Here is a 20846-nt window from a genome sequence, read left to right on the forward strand (position 1 = left end):
TACATTCCAGTTGCTCTCTCACATAAAGAGCAACTCCACCACCTCGCTTGCCTGGCCTGTCTTTCCTAAAAAGCACGTAGCCATCCATGACAGCACTCCAGTCATGCAAGCTATCCCTATTTGAGAGTAAAAAGATTTTTTAAATGATGGTAGGAATAATCTGACCTTTAACTTCCAAGCAATGATTTCATCATTTGTAGTTACAGTCTCTTGATACATAAGGAGAAGTAATAAGTATAGACAAGTAGTATGATTTTGTATAAAGCATTAATGTGACCATTACTGAAATACGGAGTCTGTTTTTTGAAGTATATATTTCAAAAATTGGGAAGAGTAGAAAATAGAGTTTTAAGAAGTATCTGAGATGTGGAAACATATGTGATGCTGTGAGAAAATTAAGAATTTATCTGTGAGATGGTTAATGGTAAATGTGATCATGATGGCGTATAAACACTTCCTGTCCCTTAAAACCTTATATGCTGAACCAATAAATCAACCAACCAACCAAGCATGTTAGTAAGATTTCCCAGAATGTAAATCAGCATAGCTATTTTTATAGTCTGCACTAGATGAGTCCAGTTAAATCCAAAACCTAAGCTTATGTAAACTTTAAAAAATGTTTTTGGTTATTTTGAATGTAGAAAACATAATTTGATAATATTTTCTTTATCCCACTCCAGTCTCTTTGCCCTGAAACAAAGGGAATGGAGTATGGAACCACTTTTTTTGGATGAGAATTGGCTCCAATAACATAATCTTTGTGACAGTTTGTCATGTACAAAGGAGGCAGGAAAGAATATTGTTAGAGCATACTGCGGTTCAGTAATTTTTACCTGCCATTGATCCCTGGAGCCTGTTGTTATCTGATTTGTACTGAAACATCTCTTGGCTTATTGTAACTTGAGCCAGGAACGAGAAGAGAATGACAGAGCCACAAATACTTCCCAGTTTGTCCCATCTATAGCACCTATCGGAAACTTAGTATGGCAACTAATCTTTCTTACGTAAACCTGAGAGGTTAACTCTTTCTTATTGTCATGAAAAGTTGCACTGAAACTTACAGTAATCTGATTATGGTTACCTAAAGGAAAAAAAAAAACACTTTTATTCAGACGTTTGCTCTAGTTTTGTTACCAGAGAAAAGCAAATGAGAGAATAATAATTATTAAATCATGTAATTATAAAAGAAAATATATTCAAATTTATTCTTAATAAAACTATGAATACTGTATATATATCCAAAAAATCCCAAATTATTTGCAGAAGTTAATTTGATGGTGATATTCTCTCTCTGATGGAGCAAACCCAGGTAGTAAATCATTATGGTTGTCTAATGGGAAGATCCTACTGTGAAAATAAACAGCTGTCCACAATAAAGAAATTGTTTACAAGAAACCATTATATGTCAGATGCTTTATTCCCTTGAGGAAGGACTGAAAACATGAAATATTGTGTGGTTGGATTTTTCTGGGATGTTTGTTTCAAGGAAAAATATTATTTGTATTTTTTGCTATGCTTTATTTTTAGATTCTGAAAGTTTGATACTTTTTTATATTGCTAGTTTATTTTTCTTGGAAGGAAAGACTCTAAATACTCTTTTTTTGAAATTTCTGCATATTATGTATGTTCACGAAGTAGTTATACTTGTGTGCAAGTACATAGCCAGAGAAGTTTTTCTCAGCCCTGTGAATTGGGGCATATAAAAGCCCTGCCTCCCCTCATGCATATCTTCCAACACATCTTAATTCCAAGAATTTCACTTTTAGTCAGTTCCATTCTTCTCAGGTAGGACTGTATTTTGGGGTGAAACCTGGTCTTTGATTATCACTGAACAGGGTCAACAAGAAGCTTCAGATCCCTGTGGAAAGACCTACACCTTGCTCATGCTACTTGACCACTATGTCTGCATATTTAAAGTGTTAGTAAACAAAGCTGAGGTCACTGTCATCAAGGGCTTGAAACAGAATGAAATGCTGGGCTGGAAACTGTACTCATTACCATTAGCACCAATCTGTATTTCTAATTATCTGGCCTTTGAGAGATACATCCTTAAGATACTTCCCCATTTGCAAGACTTTCGCTTTTTGACTTCACTTGCAAGGCTTTCATGCGCTAAACAGCTGAAGGGCAGCTGTACTTAAGCACAGCCGCACAGGCTTCACAGCAAAAGACTGTTGACATAAACCCGTGGACTGTTAAAATACTGGGGAGCTTGTGTTCTTTATAGGTTTAGTCAATTGTTGAAGACAATCCTGTTGTTTGTTTCCCACCCCAGTAATGTCCTACACTTAGCTAAAGACTCACATGGAACATTTCTCACTTTAGGAGGTTTTTGTAGTTTCCTAGATGGAGGCTGGTCTACTGCCTATATTGCAGCATGTCTAGGCTGCAGTATACTCCTTTTTTTTTGCTATCTCCATATAGAATGCAGGGCTCTCTCAAAGCAAGTCTCTGACTCCCCAGTCAGGGAGGTTAATTTATAATTTTCTGTTGATGAATCTGCCCTGAAGCTTCTATCCACAGAATGAAACAAGATGATATTATTCTGAAGCAAAAGAGGATGAGACTTTGACCTCAATTAAGATGCACCTAAAACAGCCATATTTAGTGTTCCTCCTCACTATCAAGTTCCCAGAGAGTTTGGTAAGGCCTTGGTGGGGCATCTTCTTGTCAAATCCCTGTCCCTCCTTTGATGAGCTAGGCTTTCAAATCGCAGGACACTCATTCACATTCTTCACATGTCAGTAAAAACAATTTTCCACTTAGACACCAGGTCAGACAGGAGACCACAAGAGAAACTTAAGACTTTCTGGAATGCCATCAAAATTCCTCCCTCTTTGGGACAATTATTCTGAGAATTGGATTCACCTTAAGTTCCTTTCTATGGCTATGTAAAAATGTAATCTATTTATTGTACGTGTATGTAAGAAACGTATTATTTTCTGAAAGAAATTAATCTTTCATTAGTTGTGCACTTGCAATGACTAAGGAAGAGTCTTTCTGTGTCTACGACTGCAGATCTAAAGGACTGGCATTTTTGATGCAGATACTTTTCGGTGAAGTTGGAATTGTCTTTGTCTATGACAATGACAATGAGGGTTCACTCTACCAAAGCTCGGTAACATCTGAGCTTTTCTACAGGATGTCTCCATTTTGGATGTCTGCCAAACTTCACCTGGACTTCCATTCACACTTTCATTAAGTGTAACACTGTTGTTGAAACCCTTGAGCCTGGTATTTCCTTTTGAAGAGCAGTTTGTTGGTCTTTATTTGACTAGGAAGTCTCAGACCTCATCCAAATATGTAGTGTTTCTGTGGGAAGTACTTCTTGGAATCATCCACAATATGAAAACAGCTGTAAGTTTGGAGAGGCTATAACTTTCAACTGTTCAAGTCTATGTTGGCCTATGTTAGTTGCATGTGTGAAACTGTCTATTTCTTTTCCCTTGAAGTCTCTGTTATACTTCCAAAAATTCTCTCAGGTCAGTTGAATTGAGAGGGAGAAGCTTCTGTCATCCCTTTTATGGTTGCATTTGTGATCTGTGCAGAAAGGAGGAGCTTATGTGTGTTCCTACAGAAACTGCTTAAGCAAAAATTCTCTAGCTTACATCACTGTAGTAAAGATTTGCCAACAGAGTGAAAGAACATATTGGCAATTGACCTCAAATGCAGATAATAAGCTTTCTTTCGTGAATCCTGCAGGCTATAAGTTAAGTCAAATAATATAATAATAAGTCAAAAATATGAGATTTGAATGTAATCATTGTCTTAATGTAGAGCTGCAATTTTTTGAGGAGCTTGGCCCACATGTCTTTGGGGCCCACAAAGAAAGGTAGTCTATAAATTCATAAATAAAGACCACCATGACCGTGCATAGGCAATGGAATTTTCCCAGAATCTGGACTAAATTATTTCATTAATAATGCAGTTCTAAAGGCCTAAAGTAATGTGCAGCATCTGGCCTCCTGCTAAGTTGTTTCCTTCACAGCTGGGAAGTTAGGCTTAATTTCATAGTTCTCTGGCCTCTGGCCTGATTTTTACTAACTTTACTTTATATTGTTCTAACAGCGTTAAGAGTATTTAAAGAAGACAGGAATGACATTTAAACTCCCTTTAAAGGTCCTTTACAGTGCCATAAAATTGTAAGAGAGTCAGAAAATATGTCTGAACAGCAGTTTCCCCAACATCTGCAGCTACGTGGACATTCCTAAGCCAGCCTTAGGTTATCTAGTCGAGATACTGCTAGAAAGGTAGCTACTGTAGTGCAGAGCTTTATGTAGGATGCAAACTTCATCTGAGAAGCTGAGTACATTTTCATGTAACTAATCCTTGCTGATCAGCTAGTGTCCAGGAAAGGTAGGACTAAAAGCTGTTAGCATGCTCTAAGTTGAGTGTTTGTTTATATAACTTGTTGAACTGGGACTTACATGCCATGATTTACCAGGATGAAATATAAGCTGCATTAGAAAGCCTACTTTTAAATCGCCCTTGTTAATAATGATAATATTTAGATTCATAATCCGTAATTCAGGATAATAAATGTAAGATATTTGTGTTGTTTTGTGCCTCATTACATTTAGGTGTTAAGAGAGTGCTATATCCTGACTCAACATGGAATGAATTTATGGAATGAAAAAGTAAGAGTAGATATGCAATATATTCCTTACCAAATGCATTTAAACTATAACAGTTTTTGGAAGTTGAAACATTGTTCTGAATCATGTTCTGTTTTCAAAATAATTTCTGATTTTTAAATATATAACGTAAGTGTAAGTTCACATAAATGCTATTTTTATTCACAGATAATGCACCTCAGGTAGCAATTACTGCACCAGGATCTGGTAACCATAGAAACAGCTCTGCAGGCCCAACACCTGACTGTTCTCCTCCATCACCAGACACTGCACTTAAAAACATAGTAAAAGTTATACGTCCTCAGGTAGGTGATCAGTATAAACATCCTCCTATTTGTTGTATTTTTCATTTTATAAGCAGGATATGAAGCATGTATTCTATTAGGATGTTATCACTCTATATGTATAGATAGATCAAAGATAGATATACAGAATCCAAAATATTTTTATACTCAGGAAGCAATTTTGACTACATAAGGAGAAAGTAGAATATTTTATGAATGAGCTGAAGAATATATGGAGAGATACCAGTACATTTTTTTCTCACCGAATTAATGCTGAACAAAATCTTTATGCAATATTTTGTATTTTTATGTACTATTAATTTTCTTCCAGGTTTATGTTCTGTTTTTATCAGTATATTTTCCTATTACTTCTTCAGATTTTCTCTGCAGATTTTCTCTTTCTGTATTTCCATTTACATGGTTCCATAGTGTTTTATGCCTTCTTGAGTTTACCTTTTATAGTATTTTTTCTTGACTTTCATCCTTCCTAACTGTAAACATTTTCATGCATTTCTAATAGTATTTTGTAAACAATATGCTTAGTGCTTTGAAATCTGAGTGCTTTCTCATAGTTCTCTGAGGAATACAGCTAATATGTGTCACTTCCTTTTCATTGTCTCTTAAATATTCTGGGCCTCATCTATGAGACATCTTTAAAATAAGCAAAACAAGAACTTGGTTCAGTAGTTTAGAAGTAACCAGCATACAAGAGTTTATTTTAGAATCATATGACAATAGAATAATATAGGTGAGAAGAGAGCTGAGGGGATTATCTGGTCTAGCCCCTGCTTAAAGAAGAGCTAGCTGTGACCTTAGATTTTTTACAAGAAAAAAGAAGAAAAAAAATCTAAAACTCCACACTGAATTGACTAATTGCTATTATGTTGCTATTGTGTTCAAATGTAACCACCTGTCCTTCATTGATGGCTGATCTCTGCCACTGGGCCACTTTGATTCTAGTGGATGCAGGTTTTGTATCATCAGTATGTTGCTGACACAGGTGTTACTTGATAGATAAGCCAATGGATGCATGTATATTTTGATAAAAACTCTAACGGATAGATTGCTTTGGTGCTGTATGAGTTGAAAGTGTTACAGTGATGGAGGTGGAACTTCCCCTCTACTCATTGGAACCCACAATTCAGAAGGTCTTACAGAATTATAGGTAATTACTAGATTCACCTGCCATTTCTCTCTGAGGTGACTTTGGTTTCCTGTGGTTGACAGTGTCAATGCACCAGAATGACCTAGAATAATAACAATTCTATCCACTGACTGGAGCAGACTATCCCTCAGTGACACTGAAGTAGTTTGGGTTCCACATCCTGGCTTAAATCTAGATTGCAGGAATTCTAAAATAACAGCTTCTCATTCTTTTCTCTTTTTATAGTTTCTCGTTTTGCTTGTTTCTGTAGTCTGACTGTCTCTCCCACCCTACCTCACTATAGTACTGAAATGCCTCCTTCCCTCTAAGTTGTTTTTTATAGTAGGCGGCAAGGAAACAGAAAGGTATTGGAATATTGTTAGAACAAGCTGTTTTGTAATAACTTATTGAAAATAGCATTTAAAAAGCTGTTTCCGTCATGATGTTGCCAACAGATGGACCCAGAACATTGAATGGTGATGTTCTCATGCTAGTTAACTTTGAATGGATTCATAAGATTCTGGAGAGCTATTTTCAAATTTAAATCATACCATTTACTGACTCCCAGTATTCTCATCGTTCTATAGAGCAAAAGCTAGCTGTGCAATATGTATGGTCAGAACATTGCCACATTTTCTAAAATCTTTCTCGTGTGGCCCTATTTCCTATGCAGAAACAACAGTAGAATGACACATGTAGCCTACTGCGTAATGTGTGTTGTAAATCTATGTACTAATATAGGCAGGAGCTGGATCTATTATAGTATCCAGATCCCATTATTCTTCTATTTTCTCCATTTGTTTTATGTACATTTCATCAGTATTGCTCCTCTTTGTTTTTTTTCTCTTTAATCTCCTCCCCCCCCCAAGATCTCAACCAAAGAAAATAAAGAATTTGTAGGTATTTGCAATGTGATGTTTGCAAGCCATTAGTGTTAATTCTACCTGCATATTTAATTCCTTTATTCTGTGCCTGTTGCATTCATTTACATAGCAAGCTCTTGGAGTTTAATAAAATGGGATTCAATCCTTGACTGACCTCTCACCACTCATGTAATACTAATGAATAATTATATACAATGCACAAAAAATAATTAATTTCTTGTTGTCTGCCAGGGCCTCTTTGCACTGTTCAAGCAAAGTAAACAGATCTTAAAAGGCAACAGAAACAACCCTAAGAGAACAGAACCAAAACAGAGATCATATTAATTGCCAAAACAGATGTCACTCCTTTCCCCTTCTCATATGTCTTCTGCATCCAGCTTAGGGAAGTACTAGTGACTTGGTCAGTGAAAGGCAGAACGTAGAACTCTCTATCAGTTTTACACTATGCAGGCTTTGGTAGCTTGGATGAAACTGCCAGAGGAGTCTAGCCTTTCAACTTATATTTTTATTTTCATTTTTAGCGTTACTTTAAATTTCCTGGAGATTTGTACGTATAACAGATTACCACCAGTGAGAAGGAACACAGTGTTAACCACTCTCTGTGATACGTGTAAGCAGCAGCAGAGGGAACCAAAGATTCCTTTCTTCCAACAATCTGTTGAGGGAAGGGAATGGCGGAGAGTGGAGAAGGAGCAACAGGGGCTGAGCTGGGGTTGGAGCCAGAGGTGCAGGCCATGCTACCTCCTATATTCTTCAGCAAGGCACTTAAGACTGTGTGTCGGGTCACATGGGGGCAGTGTATCTACATGTGTTTGCACATGACAGATTCTTGAGACAAGATGTTCATTTGAATATGATTATTAGCACAGCAGAGCGGCCTGTCCTCTCTCCTATTCTGGAAACTCATGTACCAAATACAGCTGTTCAGGGGCCCTGCCAATTACATCTGCTACATGGGGTCCCTGAAGAAGGGTGAGGCTGTGATGCTACATTGCCAATAAATGGGGTGAAAGTGCTGCAGCTGGGAAGTATGAGACAGAAAAAAGATGAGTGAATCTCATACACAAAGTGTGAATCCTGAGAGGTCTGGGTGATGGACAATTAAGGGATTCTTCAGGCTGTACTCAGAATGTGTGTTTTCTCTTTCCTTCTAGTCATCCCTTAACCTGGCCCTAATTCTTCCCTTACTATATTAAAAAGTTGTCCCCATAAAACCTGTCTGGGAACATCTCTTTTCACTAATGTTTCTGGAAAATTATCCTTTCTTCAGTTAATTATGGTGAATTTTAAGCTGCGAAACCTACTGTTTATTATGACTGTACCAGCTCATCCATTATGAGATCCCTCTGCTCTCTAAAATCCAACTAAAACTCTCTTTAGATATTTCTCAACTATTCAGTTCAGTGCAGTGTTATTAAAGCTGAAGCCTACTCTAACTGAGATGGCATATCTCCCTGGCACAGTGTAGCATCCTGGAGGGATATTAACTAGGATCTCAGAATTAGTATTGAGTAAGTTCAATGCCAAAGTGCCACCCACCTCTATTGCTTCCAGACCTGAACCTAGCTCATTTAACATTAATTCAGGGATTCGTCTGCTATGTTATCTGCGCACCTCAGCTGTGGCCTGTACCTGTAATCTCATGTTTTGCAAATACACTTCTTGTTTTCCATTTTTCACAGAGTCTGTAAGATTCTGCCCCTTGATGCATAGGCCAGTCTCTGAAAAAAAAGTGAATTTGTTGGAAAGTTATATATATGCAGATAAGAAACAAACAGAACTTTAGTGTAGAGTTTTGAATCACTTGACCATTCTTTTCCAGGTTGTTCAGACAAATCTTAGTAAGCTTTTAACTCATGATTTGCTGATTAAAGAAGACTTGAGAAAGTAATGCAGTTCCAATTTAGAGATATGCCTCTGCGAAGTATACTAACAGGAGCTAGGAGAAAAAATGAGGTGTGACATAAGACATTAACTGAAGTCCTCTGAAATTTTAGGCTCTCTTCCAAGTTTTAACTTAGTTGCATTAGCACATATAATAAAACATAACTTATATAACAGAACTTATATCAGAACTGGAATTTAAAAAGTGATAGTAAAATGGATCTTGTTCTACCATAACTCCTTTAAATCAGTCTGGATGAAGCCTGAACAAAATTGGGCTGCATGTGAAACTTTGTGTATTTTTGGTATTAGCTACATTACTTAGTAAGACTCTCCTGGCTTTAAAGTTATTTGTTCACCTCCATTTGAACAAGTAAGTTATATACATATATATAGCTTATATATATAGCAATATGTTTTTCCTAAGAGACTGTTTCATTTCCTGGTCCTACTGACTTGTTGATCATTGGTCAGTTATAAAATTGAATCCTGACTACTCACCTTTTAAATTCTTCATTTATTAATTGTAATCCATCATCCAAATTTTCTTGTCATTCTAAGATATGTTTCACAAGGCTAACTGTATGTGTAGCTTTTGATGTCTAAGCCCGGGTGATTTAAAAGTGGCTTGGATGTTATCTGTCATAAAATAAGATTTTTCTCATTTTATGTCAATAAGCAAGCTTCCTGAGAGTGCTCTTTCAGTAATGCAAAGAAGGCTTCTGGTGGGAAGGCAAAGGAACAAAGAATTTCAGTGTTTCTGACATCACGGAATTTCATTGTCCCATTCTTGCTGTTTTCATTGCTAAGATCTGCAATAATCTATGAAAATTCTTTATAATATGATCATTCTTGTGGGTTTGGATGTACTGTCTTTGCATTAGTCATCATTTTTTTCTATTTATTTTTTTAACCTTTTTAAACACAGTTACAATTCCATCTGTGGTTCATGGTTCTTTTGGCTAAGACATCTAGCAATGATGATCTAGTAGAAGACAACTGTTTAAATGTTTAGAAGAGAGATTAAATTATCTCATTTTCTGTAAGCAGAAATAGAATCCTGCAGGGCACTTGTAGCCTCTGATAGCCCTGTCCAACTTGTTTGGGCTACCAAGTGTGCCTTGCCTCATGTACAACTATTCTGTGTATGCACAGTGAGCCTGGCATATTTATGTAGATGCAGTTGATCTATGCAGATGAAAGGAGAGGGACCATGACATTCCACCCTCTGCTGTAGCCTGATCATCAGTGGACAGCCACATGTGGAGTTATGTGCACCCGTGCCTCTCTAGCTGACCTAAAAAGTGATGCATACTGTGGTCCACTGGTGGTGTGGTCCACCATTAGTGTGCCTGGTCTGGCACACTTTCCTGCATTATGTGATGTTACTGAGGTTGCATTAATCCATTTTCCTCCATGCCAACCTCCACTATCTCCTTACTAATTCATAAGAAAACCAGATTTCATTAGATTGGGGTTGCAAGCACTTTAAGGTAGTTGATAGCAGTCATAATTAGGCCTTAATTCTAGGTATGGAGTTATATTCCAGAAAATTCTATCTCTGTATAATTTTTTATTGTGAACCTTTAAAGTGTTTATGCAAATCTACTGTGAACGTTGTGATACCTTCCCATTCTAATGACATTGATATGAATAAACGAAGAAACAAATAAATAAATAAAGCTTGCAAATAGCCCTAAAACAAAAATGAAAGGAAAAAGAGAAGGAAAAGGTATACTGTCAAGGCTATTAAGAGGTCATTAGCAATTCATCTATGCATGACTGAAAATAGGACAGACATCATGAAATTCTTTTATTCGAAAATGCGGAGTACCAATTACAAAAAATGGTTATGGCTGGAATTGTCTCACAGGACTGATTTTTTTTTTCTGTATTAGCACAGAAGACTTGTAACTGCTCCAGAGGAGATTTTCAAAAAATTTCCGTAGAGCATAATGCATACTCTGTGACTACTTAATAGCAACATTAACAAAAATATTATTAAAGAGATGCATTGTAAAAGGTCTTCTCCTTTGACAAGTCACTATAAAACACAATTCTATTTAGATTTTTTTAATTAGGGCTGAGATAATATGGAAACATAAACATATCTACCCAATACATTAATGAAAACAGCAGACAGTATGTATAAGTGCATTAAATCTCAGCTCAACAGCGTACTAAAGCATATGTCTAAATTAAAGCACAAGGAGTATTATGATTTTAGAATATCACTTCTGTGTAAATAATTTTTCCTGGTTGAAGTCGGTTGCTTACCTGGAGAGATTCTCTTGATTTAGTTTCTTGATTCAATGTAAACATAAATTGTACAGAAGAATTGAACATTTTTTATATCTGTGCTTGTAACAGTCCAAAGTGGTGACATACTGAGCATAAAGATAGGTTATATACTGTAAGGCAGCTATGCATATCTATACTAGTGAATTAATGCCAGAGAATGTTCCTGAGCTCTGGAACTTAGCCCTTTGTATTGTCAAGTTGTTAAAACAGTCCCGGGGTCAGTTTTGGTCCTGTACAATTCTCTCTCTTCAAAATTGTCAGCTGTCAGGCCTGATTTGGAATTTGAACAGGCCGAGGATCCTTCCCAGTAGGCAATTCTGCTGTGAAGACCCTGCTCTGAAGGCTAAAAACGTTTAATAGTATGGGTGAGTCCTAATCCATACCAATTGCCCTCAATTAGAGAATGTGCTCAAGAGAACATTTAGTGTAGTAGTATATATGTTGCCAATGAAACTTGTGGGTGACTCCTTTTGTAGGCACATAGATAAAGAGGGGATTATGCATACATTTCTAGGGGACACTTTTCAAAGAATCCAGTATACATAATGACTGGAAAAGGTAACACATTCAGAATCCAGAAGATTAAAACCTTGCCTATTGTACTATTGCGGGTATCTCACCTGATTCGTAGCATTTTCCTTTGTTCCTGTGTAATAGTGGGTAGTTTTGAGCACCTTATGAGTAATCTCATATCCAGATCAGCAAATGCACCACATTTTTACATATACATGCTACGTGTAGCATGCAATTTAAAAAACAGCCATTCTCTTGACCTTCAAACATAATGATAGAAACAATTTTCATAATCTATTGGTCAAAATGCAATATTGCTAACTGAGCTTTTCTGGAAGAGGGCTTACAGCATCCATTTCCAACAGTCTCACTGAAAATAATATATTTTCTGTATTTTTGAAAGCTAGAAATTTCTCTTTTTATAGCTGAGGAATAAGACATTCCTCTTATTTATCAAATTTACTTTTCACAATTTGGAGCTCATTTCAAGCAATATTTTCCCAGGATAGGAATAATGGTGTATCTTCAAAATCTGGTCTCATATGTTGAAGATGGAAACTGCTACAAAGGCATTACAGCTTTTAGTGTTCAGGACTGTTACACCTCACAATCCACAACAGCAATATGGTTGCAATTAAAATAAAAATAGGAACCAAGGGAAATGTAAACTGAGAAAGGATCTGTTCTCATCCTTATTAGTTCCCAGTCTCACAAGTTAAGCAGATTCATCAGCTGAGATAGGACCAGAGATGGAAGATGGAATGGTGCAGCAAATCCCTGACATTTAGTTATGTACTGCAGTGGAGGACTCCTAAAGGAGGAACTAGTAAAACATGCACAGAGAAGAACAGAAACACACGAACAGAAAGCACTATGGATATGTGGTACCTAGAGTCTCGTGGTATCATGTTCTAACCACAGAGCATAGTAGAGAGCTACATGTCTGTGCCATCCCTGGCTGTGTCGATGGCAGCGACATGATCAAAACATCCTGATAGGCCGTGAGATTACTACACAGATATTAGCACTAGCTGCTCACACAGTACAGAAGAGATGTTTTCTCTAAATTAAAATCAGTCAAACAGAAATTTCTAGAAACATTATAGTGCCAGTAAAAATGAACTTAGTTTTTAAATGTACTATGCTTTTAATAGAGAAAAGAATTTACAGTTAAAAGACAGTGCAACTACTTATTTATCTTTTGGGCTTTTTTAATTCCCATGATCTCATGAGCTCCTTGTTGTGGCTGCTTGTGATATATTTGTTGCCAACCACCATGTAATTTCTGCCTGCTGCTCTAAAACTAAATTAAGATGTTGAGCGGTAAAAACAAGAATGTTGCAATGGGTGCTGAAGCTGACTATGTTTTATTTTTAAATGTAGTCATGCTTATAATTTAAAATAAGATTCTATGAAATGAAATAAGAGAAGATTAGATTGCCTAATTAAAAGGACAGTGTGTCTTCAGCTTATCTAACTTGGTATTTTGAAGCTTGACATAATAATTGATTCAGGAGCCTAGTAACAGTTCAGTGAAGTCTTTCAATTCTAGCTGATGTAGATGAATTAAACCCAGATCCATTGTAATCTACAATGTTTGCAATTTCAAGGCTACTTGATCGTCTTAGTTCAGATCATAGAAACCAAATAACTTTTGGCGGTATTGTTGACTGATGAGAATGAATCAGGCCTGCTGATTCCTGCAAATCAAAACAGGTTCTGGAGAAAGGAAAAAGTGAAGAAGCCTGCCCTCTCACAGGCTATATTTCATCAAGAAAATTATTAACATTATGGGATTTTGTGAATATTCATGAGAGAAAGAGAGGTAGAAAAGCAGACATAGATGGTATGTTGGGATGTTGTGGCAGAGAATAGAGATTAAGAAACTGTAAGAGTGATATGAAAGTTGTTTTTGAAAGGGAGAACAAAGAGTAAAATTGAATGCACTGAAGGATAATGAAAAGGCTGTAGTGATTGTTAAAGTCAGCGGGAGACAGGACCATTAGGAAGTCAATTTGAGAGACCTTGATGACAAAAGTATAGAGCAAGCAGAGAATTAAGTTTTGGAGAACCAAGCAGAACCAGAATCAGTTAGGATACAGTGAAGGGTATTTTAGTGTAAAATGAATGGTTTTGGAGGGAATAAAACAGAGAAACAAGAGGGAATAAAACAAGAGAAAACTGAAAAAGAAGAGTTGAAAGAGACCGTGATTGTGTAGAAAGAGAACAGGATCTTAAAGAAAGAAGGAAGCTGGAGAAAGGAAGATTTCTGAAGGGGAAGTAAGCTGATGAGAATGAAAAGACTGGAAATGTCTGAGCAGGTATCAAAGAATGAGGGATTTATGTGGCCACATGGCTACACTGGCATTGTGTTATGTATGTGAGATGAGTCTAGGGAAGGGGCTACAGTTCTCTTACTTTTTCTGGTAAGTCTATATTTTGTGTACTAGCTAGGATTTGAGAATGTGGGCTCAGTTCTCTGTTCTATCATACATTTTCTGCCTGGAAACAAATTGGAACCAGTTGTTACATTATGTAAGGCAGTTGGAATTCAGCAGGAATGCTGCAGCATTTCTTCAGGCTCTTTGACCCTCAGTAATTTAATAAGCCACACATCTGTCACTTGGGAGAGCTCTGTACCATACTTTAGCATCTGTAAAATGGGGTAATAGCTCTGCCATAGCACAGAGGACTACTGTGATAATAAATGAATTAAAGACTGTGATGGTGATATGTGTGCATATCCCAAAGATAAGAGAAGTCAGTCCCAAGCTTCTTGAAAAAGAGAAGAATTAATGAGCATCATGTGGAAGAATGAAGGACTGAGAAGTTTGCAGCCATAAAGAAACTTTTGTTGGAACTTATATTGCTGAATACTTCAAAATCGGAGAAGAATTTTGATAATAAATTGGGAAAGGAATTTTGCCCTACTTTCCTTCCTAAATGTTTTGAGAAATATTAGAATGATCCCTTTCCTGCTCATGGTGCTACTTGGCAAGTCATGGAAGGATTAAAGAATTTGCCTACAGCTTCCAGTCATGGGAGCAGTAAGTATGGCCTTACTAGTACTTCTAATAGATAGGCAATTCAGTTCATATATTTTGGCACCTTTCCTGTTATGCATTGCTCAAAGTGGTATCTTTCATTGATATGTGTTCACCTCTAACTTGAAAGGAAAATATTCCTCTTATTCGATCTGATTTGAAAGTTAATTAAATCTTGTTATTGAAATATCTTCAAGACAAATTTTTGCTTTTGCATTGATGATAAGGTTTCTTCATTACCCTGATTCAGTATCTTGTTTTGAGATTGTCTAGGATTTTCTAAGACTATATTAGTTCACAAGGGTTATCTAAGTGTGTACAGAGCTTTTGAGTAGCAGAAGGCAGACATGTAACAACTGACAAAGCTGATTTTGGTACAGAGAATGAAGCATTGTCTGTGATTGCACAACTTTTAGTGCTATAGAACTTTAATCCATGACTACATTTCCTGGAAAATGTAGTGCTGCAAGTAGTAAATGTTCTTAGAATTATTTAGGACCTAGTTTGACACATCATGGTAAATGTAATCTAAGGGTGAATTTGGTGGAACCCAAAACCCAGGAAACTGAGATGCAAGACACCGATGAGTGACATGTTAATTGCTGGCTACAAATCCTGTAGGTAAAGCAGGAATTCAGCTTCAGTTTTTAACAAATGAATTAAGGTGTCTGTAGTATGTCTACATGTGAGCTAGTGGCAGGATTCAATCTGAGAGTAAGACACCTATGCTTTGGTCTGTGTATATTAGAATCTCTCTCAGAGATTGATATCTAATCTCCCATGACACTCAATAGAGATGTAGTATTCTATTCATTTGCCTAAAAATAGGCGTCTAATGTCATTTGAGATGCCATAAAGGTGTCTTAGACATCTGCATGGAGACTGTCAGATATGACACAGGACGTAGGGGAGACCTGCACTCTTCTGGATGGCAGCTGGACGTCAAGTGGGATGCCCCAAGGGAACTCCAGTGATGCTCGATACCTGAGTTCAGGTAACTGAACTGAGACCAAGGTGTCTGGGGTGAAATTAATTGTTTTCTAGGCTCTGTTGATTTTGTTGACTGGATCTCAACTGATTGTAATGGGAGCTTAGATACCTAGTGTAGATGTAAACAGCTATGCTGTAAATTTAGATGTCTAAATATGGAGCTGAATTTAATCCTAACTATAGCAAAAAAATTGTGCAAACTGTACTTTAGAGAGACGGAGACAGAGGGATGCAGTCAACACAGACTGGTTTACTGCATGTCTCTGGCTTATCAACTTCATATGTATCTGTAAGCACAAACAACATTATAAGCAATGATTTTTTGAGGTTAATTCACTCGGAGAAGAAAAAGCCTTTCCACACATATTGTGCCTAACTGAACTTCACTGAACCACTTCTTACTCCAACATCCTAAGGAAGAAAATGACAGAGGTATATGTGCCATCGTATGTGCCATAAGGAGAAATTGGCAGCTTTCCGTAGCAGCAGATGAGGCTTTCTTTTCAATTTGGTATTTTCAGTATTCTTCTGTGGCTTAACTTTGTACTGGATGAATTTGTGTTCCCAGATATAGTTAGCATATGTTAATGAGCAATTAGCATATTTTAACAACATAACATTTTGCAAGACCCTGCAAAGGAGTAAAAGGCTCCCCTATATAGCTACCAAAACTCAGATGATATATTCATGTGTAATTATGTAGAGAAATTATTGGCACATGTTGACAGACGCACCTGGTTAACTCTGAATAAGATAGTATAAGTGTTAGGCTGTAGACTACTAGTGGTTGGGTGAGGTTCTGTGCAGAATCTTAATACATATTAAACTGAGATATTTTCAGCTGAATTAATAGTAATATCAAAGCCAGAATGATAATACATTTGGTTTATCTATGGTATATATAGATAAAATCAAAGCAGAGTGGGAACTCTTCTGACTTACTAGTCTACTAATCTCGTAGATAAATCTGTGATCATAAATGCCTCCACAGGCATTTAAGACGTTAGTTAACATGTTATGTTATGTAGATATAGGAAGAATTTTGTTTCATCCAGGTTGGCAAATGGTTACATGTGAGCACAAACAAATGGAAAGCATGTTTCTAGCTTCCATATTCATCTTTGAAAATCACTGTAGACCTATTTTATATCAATAATCTGTGTCTCCAGAAATAATCATGGCTTTTCATTAATGGAGACATGTTTAGAAGTTATGAGTGTTTGCAAACTCAACAGATAAGTAAAACACGCTTCAGAACAGTTTTTTTTTTTTCCAGAGTCTTAGGCAGATGCTTTTGTGAAACTTTTAAAGATGCCACTGTAGCTTGTAATGCTACACTAAGATGCAGTCAAACAGCTGATTAGCAACAAGGTAGTAAAAGGCCATATGATGCATCAGGTGCTGCCATTCTTGTCCCAAGAAAGGGGCAGTAAGTGGAGACAGTGGCTGGAGACATAAAGGGACAAAGGCAGGAGCCGTTTTTCTAGAAGCTGCTTGGGAGACAGAGCTGGAGCCAGCTGCCCTTTTAGATAGGAGCTGTCTCAGTTTAAGAATAACCAGACCTCCTGCATGTCACATTAATTGAAAAAGTGTAACATGTCACCTTTTCAAATCAGAAGCTGACTTCCTGCAAAACCACAAAGACACCACTGCTTGGGAAAGGGCCAGTAACATTTTTCTAAAGGACCAAAGATCTTTCTCAGTTTTAGAAATAATTAGGTCATTGATGAATTTGTTGTTTAGCAAAAGTGTGTGGTTTGGGTTTAATTAACACATACGGATATTTTTGGTCTGATCAGAGAGTTATTCTGGCTCAGGTCCAAAACAATGACTTTTAACCAGACTGTTTATTGTCAGAGTCTGTCCCTGTTGAGATTGCTAGCCCTAAGAATCAGCCTTTCAAAGTACAAGCTATCTTTGAATTATTAAAGAAAGTAAATCCCCTCAATAGACAGTATATGAGTTCCAGATGAAAGCCCAAATTTACCCTTCTCAATTTTTCTCAGTTTTAACAGAACACAGTTAATTGATATGGTACCCAACACAACTTCAAAAAGCAACCAACATTATACAAATCTATTTAATTTTTTTTCTAATATTCCAATAAAAGGAGTTAATTTTTAGTAAAAACAGTCTAGTTCTGTCTTTGTAGCACAAACATTGCAGGGCTTACAACCTGAAAATGAGATAGACCACAGACAAAATACAAAATTGCTCCACTGGGATAGATTGTATTTTAACAGGTAGTCCTAAGTAAGGGATGGTGAATATCTTCATGGTCCAAGGAAGATCTCATTGCTCCCAGGGCAATCATTTGCTTTTGATACTAATAAGTAGCAAGTTCTGGACCTTTGCAAATATTCCGGTGGCCTGACATGTTAAAACCAGAAGAGTTAAAGCTCCTTTTACCATCTTTCTCCATTTACTCTTTGCAATTTTAGTTATCTCAGGCAGCAGTTTCTAAGCTATTTTTCACACTGACATACAGGAATAGGGATAAACATACAGACAGCTATACACCTGGATGCAGGGCCTACTCTGTTTTGGGGGAGGCATTCAATGTTTCAGGTCGTTGCACCTGAGGAAGCAAGGTGCATCACGGGATTAGGATAGTTTGAGTATGGAGCCATATGTGCGCTGCAGGTTAGCAACAGACTATTCAGCATGGCACTGCAAACCATCAGTGGTCCGTGGCTTACAATCCATGACTTAGAGCGCTAAGGTTATGTTTATATTAACAAGCAGTGCAGTGTAACAGGAGCAGATCAGTAGAGTGAAACAGTTGGTGCTGAGTACTTGATGTTCACACTGTATAGTTTTCATGGGTTGTAGTTTGGACTAGCTCTAGTGTGGTCCCATAGTCAAATGCCCGTAAGGAGTTGGAACACATTATGTACAATGCTGGAGTGTACCTTATGGCATAGATCCATCCAAAAGGAATCCTATTTTCAGGCTCTGTGAGGCATCTCTGTAATGCAAACCACACCCCATTAGGTGGGATCAGTCAAGAGATTCACTTCAAAAGTACACATTGGTACAAACTAATGTAGATGTGTTCCATGAAAACTCATTAAGAAAGTTTGCTTTCCATGTGTGTTTTTTTGAGCTGACATTTTTCTCCTCAGCTTTTAGATGTTTCAGTCTTTGAATACCTAAGGCAGCCCTTCATAGATTGAATAAACAGCAGAGGGTTGCTTTAAGATGATGTGTGGTTGGTATTATTTTGTAAATTACATTATACGGGCATCAGCAATCTGATTGTTTTGCAAGACATACCCAGCAATGCAGCTGGTGAAGAGCACCATTTGTTACCAAAAGATGATTGCAATTATTATATGCATGCATGGCTGTAAAACCCAATTTCATTTTGAATTAAATTGATTAGAATTACAATATGCTTTTTTTTTCTAATCAAGATTAATCCAGATTTTGGAATGAAATCATTTTTAATTCACCACAGCTTGTCATATAAAATGATTTTTAGTTGTATAACTTTTTGGCTAAAAAAACAGTAAAAGGAGAGAAGCACTAAATAAATCTATTTAATATCAAGTAATAAAAATTATAAACAAATATCAAGTCTGTATTTTATACTCCAAACTTCTATTTTTCTTGTAGCCCAAGCAGCGCACATCAATAGTATCTTCTCTGGAATTTCACCGAATGAATCACAGCCATGATTATTTTGAAATCAACTCATCCATTGGCTGTACAAGTTTTATTTCCACTCCTGCAATCAGTCCAGCTAATTATTCCTTTGGATCTGTGGAAGACAGTATTGAAGAGAGAGAACTTCCAGGTATAGAAAAAAGCTTACTTGCCTATCAACAGAGCTTTCTGAAACTAGGTCTGTGGATTTTAGCTGGAATTGTTGTAGTTGTCTTATAACCCATTGCTTTCTTTAGCTATTACATAATAAATCAACTGAGTAGGGTTCACAATTTTACTGCAGAGGTTTTATGTGAAAACAATATTTTAATGTTATATATAACTTTAATTATAGCAGTAGTACCAATTCTACTACTAACTGCATTTTGGTAGCGAAACACATTTATTGTAAATATACAAAATTATTCCTTATTTTGTATGCTGCTTAACAAAGGGATCTCATAAAACATGACCAATATTATTAAAATATACTTTTCCTGAATGTTATATTTTGAATAAACCCAACTCTGTTCTACAGAAATACCTGGAATGTTGGCATTGTATATCCCTCAATATGAATAGAGAAAGGGAAATTTCTAAGTAGCCTGACATTGTTTCTGCAATAGTAATAGGATTCATTAAAACAATTTTTTAATATATTTGCTGTGTCTGTAAGTATGCACAGTGTGGTAGTGTGATTGTAACTGTGAGGCTTTTATCTATGTGTAGAGGTTTCCATATGAAAGTGCTTTAAAAGGATTAATTAAAATATTTTCTTCTTCCCAGGGCACAAGTTAAGGAGCAAAGAAATGCATGTATATAGCTTCTTCTGTCCCTTCAAATATCATATGCAAATTGTTTTATTTAGGCTAAAAGCTAGTAGAAGAATATAGTTCTCAGCAATGCCAATGTACTGAAACAAATCTCTTTGATAACTAATTTACGTGATTTACAGATGGAGTTATTTCTTTTAAAGGGTTACTCTATTTAAGATATAAATAAAAGTAGATTACTATAAAATAGCAATAAATATAAAAGTATAAATTCAATACAAGCTTATCGATTGGCTTCTGTAGCGGTTCATGTAGATCTTCAAATGAGGTGAATACTATACATTTCTGGTTAATAGAGTTTAAAAATTCTGAAAGCTATAGAACTTACAGCTTTTAAATTGTCATAAAATTTGAAATTCATAGTTAGATGAAAATAAAACTATATTGTTAAAGAAATTCCCTGAAATAAATTAGGAATGAGAAATCCTATCTGTTATGGTGGAGAAAGAGTTAAAATGGTCAAAAAGAATTTATATTGCTTTTCCTGGATAGGCTATGTCTTTATCTTTCAAACAGAAAAAAACCATGCTTGTAGTCATGGATATAGCAAATCTTTTCAAGTATAACTGAAAATAAATGATTTGTATTATTATTATTATTAGGATTAATTTGAGTGTTTATTATTATTAATTTGAATAGCAGCTCTATTTGTAGTGTTGGGGTTCTTAATTTTTTTTTTTTGCTTTT

At 36.3% G+C, this 20846-nt stretch overlaps 1 protein-coding gene across 1 annotated transcript in view; it reads left to right on the forward strand.

Annotated features, from left to right (window-relative positions):
* LOC112975826 (ankyrin repeat and sterile alpha motif domain-containing protein 1B-like) overlaps window positions 1–19477 on the forward strand; it is a gene marked incomplete at its 3' end in the record, with an annotated part of 178553 nt that extends 159076 nt beyond the window's left edge. The window contains exons 11-12 of the mRNA XM_026086400.1: window positions 4803–4939; window positions 19297–19477. Coding sequence (XP_025942185.1) covers window positions 4803–4939; window positions 19297–19477 — 318 coding nt within the window. The remainder of the gene's footprint in view (window positions 1–4802; window positions 4940–19296) is intronic.
* Window positions 19478–20846: the final 1369 nt, after the last annotated feature.

Source organism: Apteryx rowi, unplaced genomic scaffold, assembly GCF_003343035.1.
Source record: "Apteryx rowi isolate R43461 unplaced genomic scaffold, aptRow1 scaffold_691, whole genome shotgun sequence".
Lineage (NCBI taxonomy): Eukaryota > Metazoa > Chordata > Aves > Apterygiformes > Apterygidae > Apteryx > Apteryx rowi.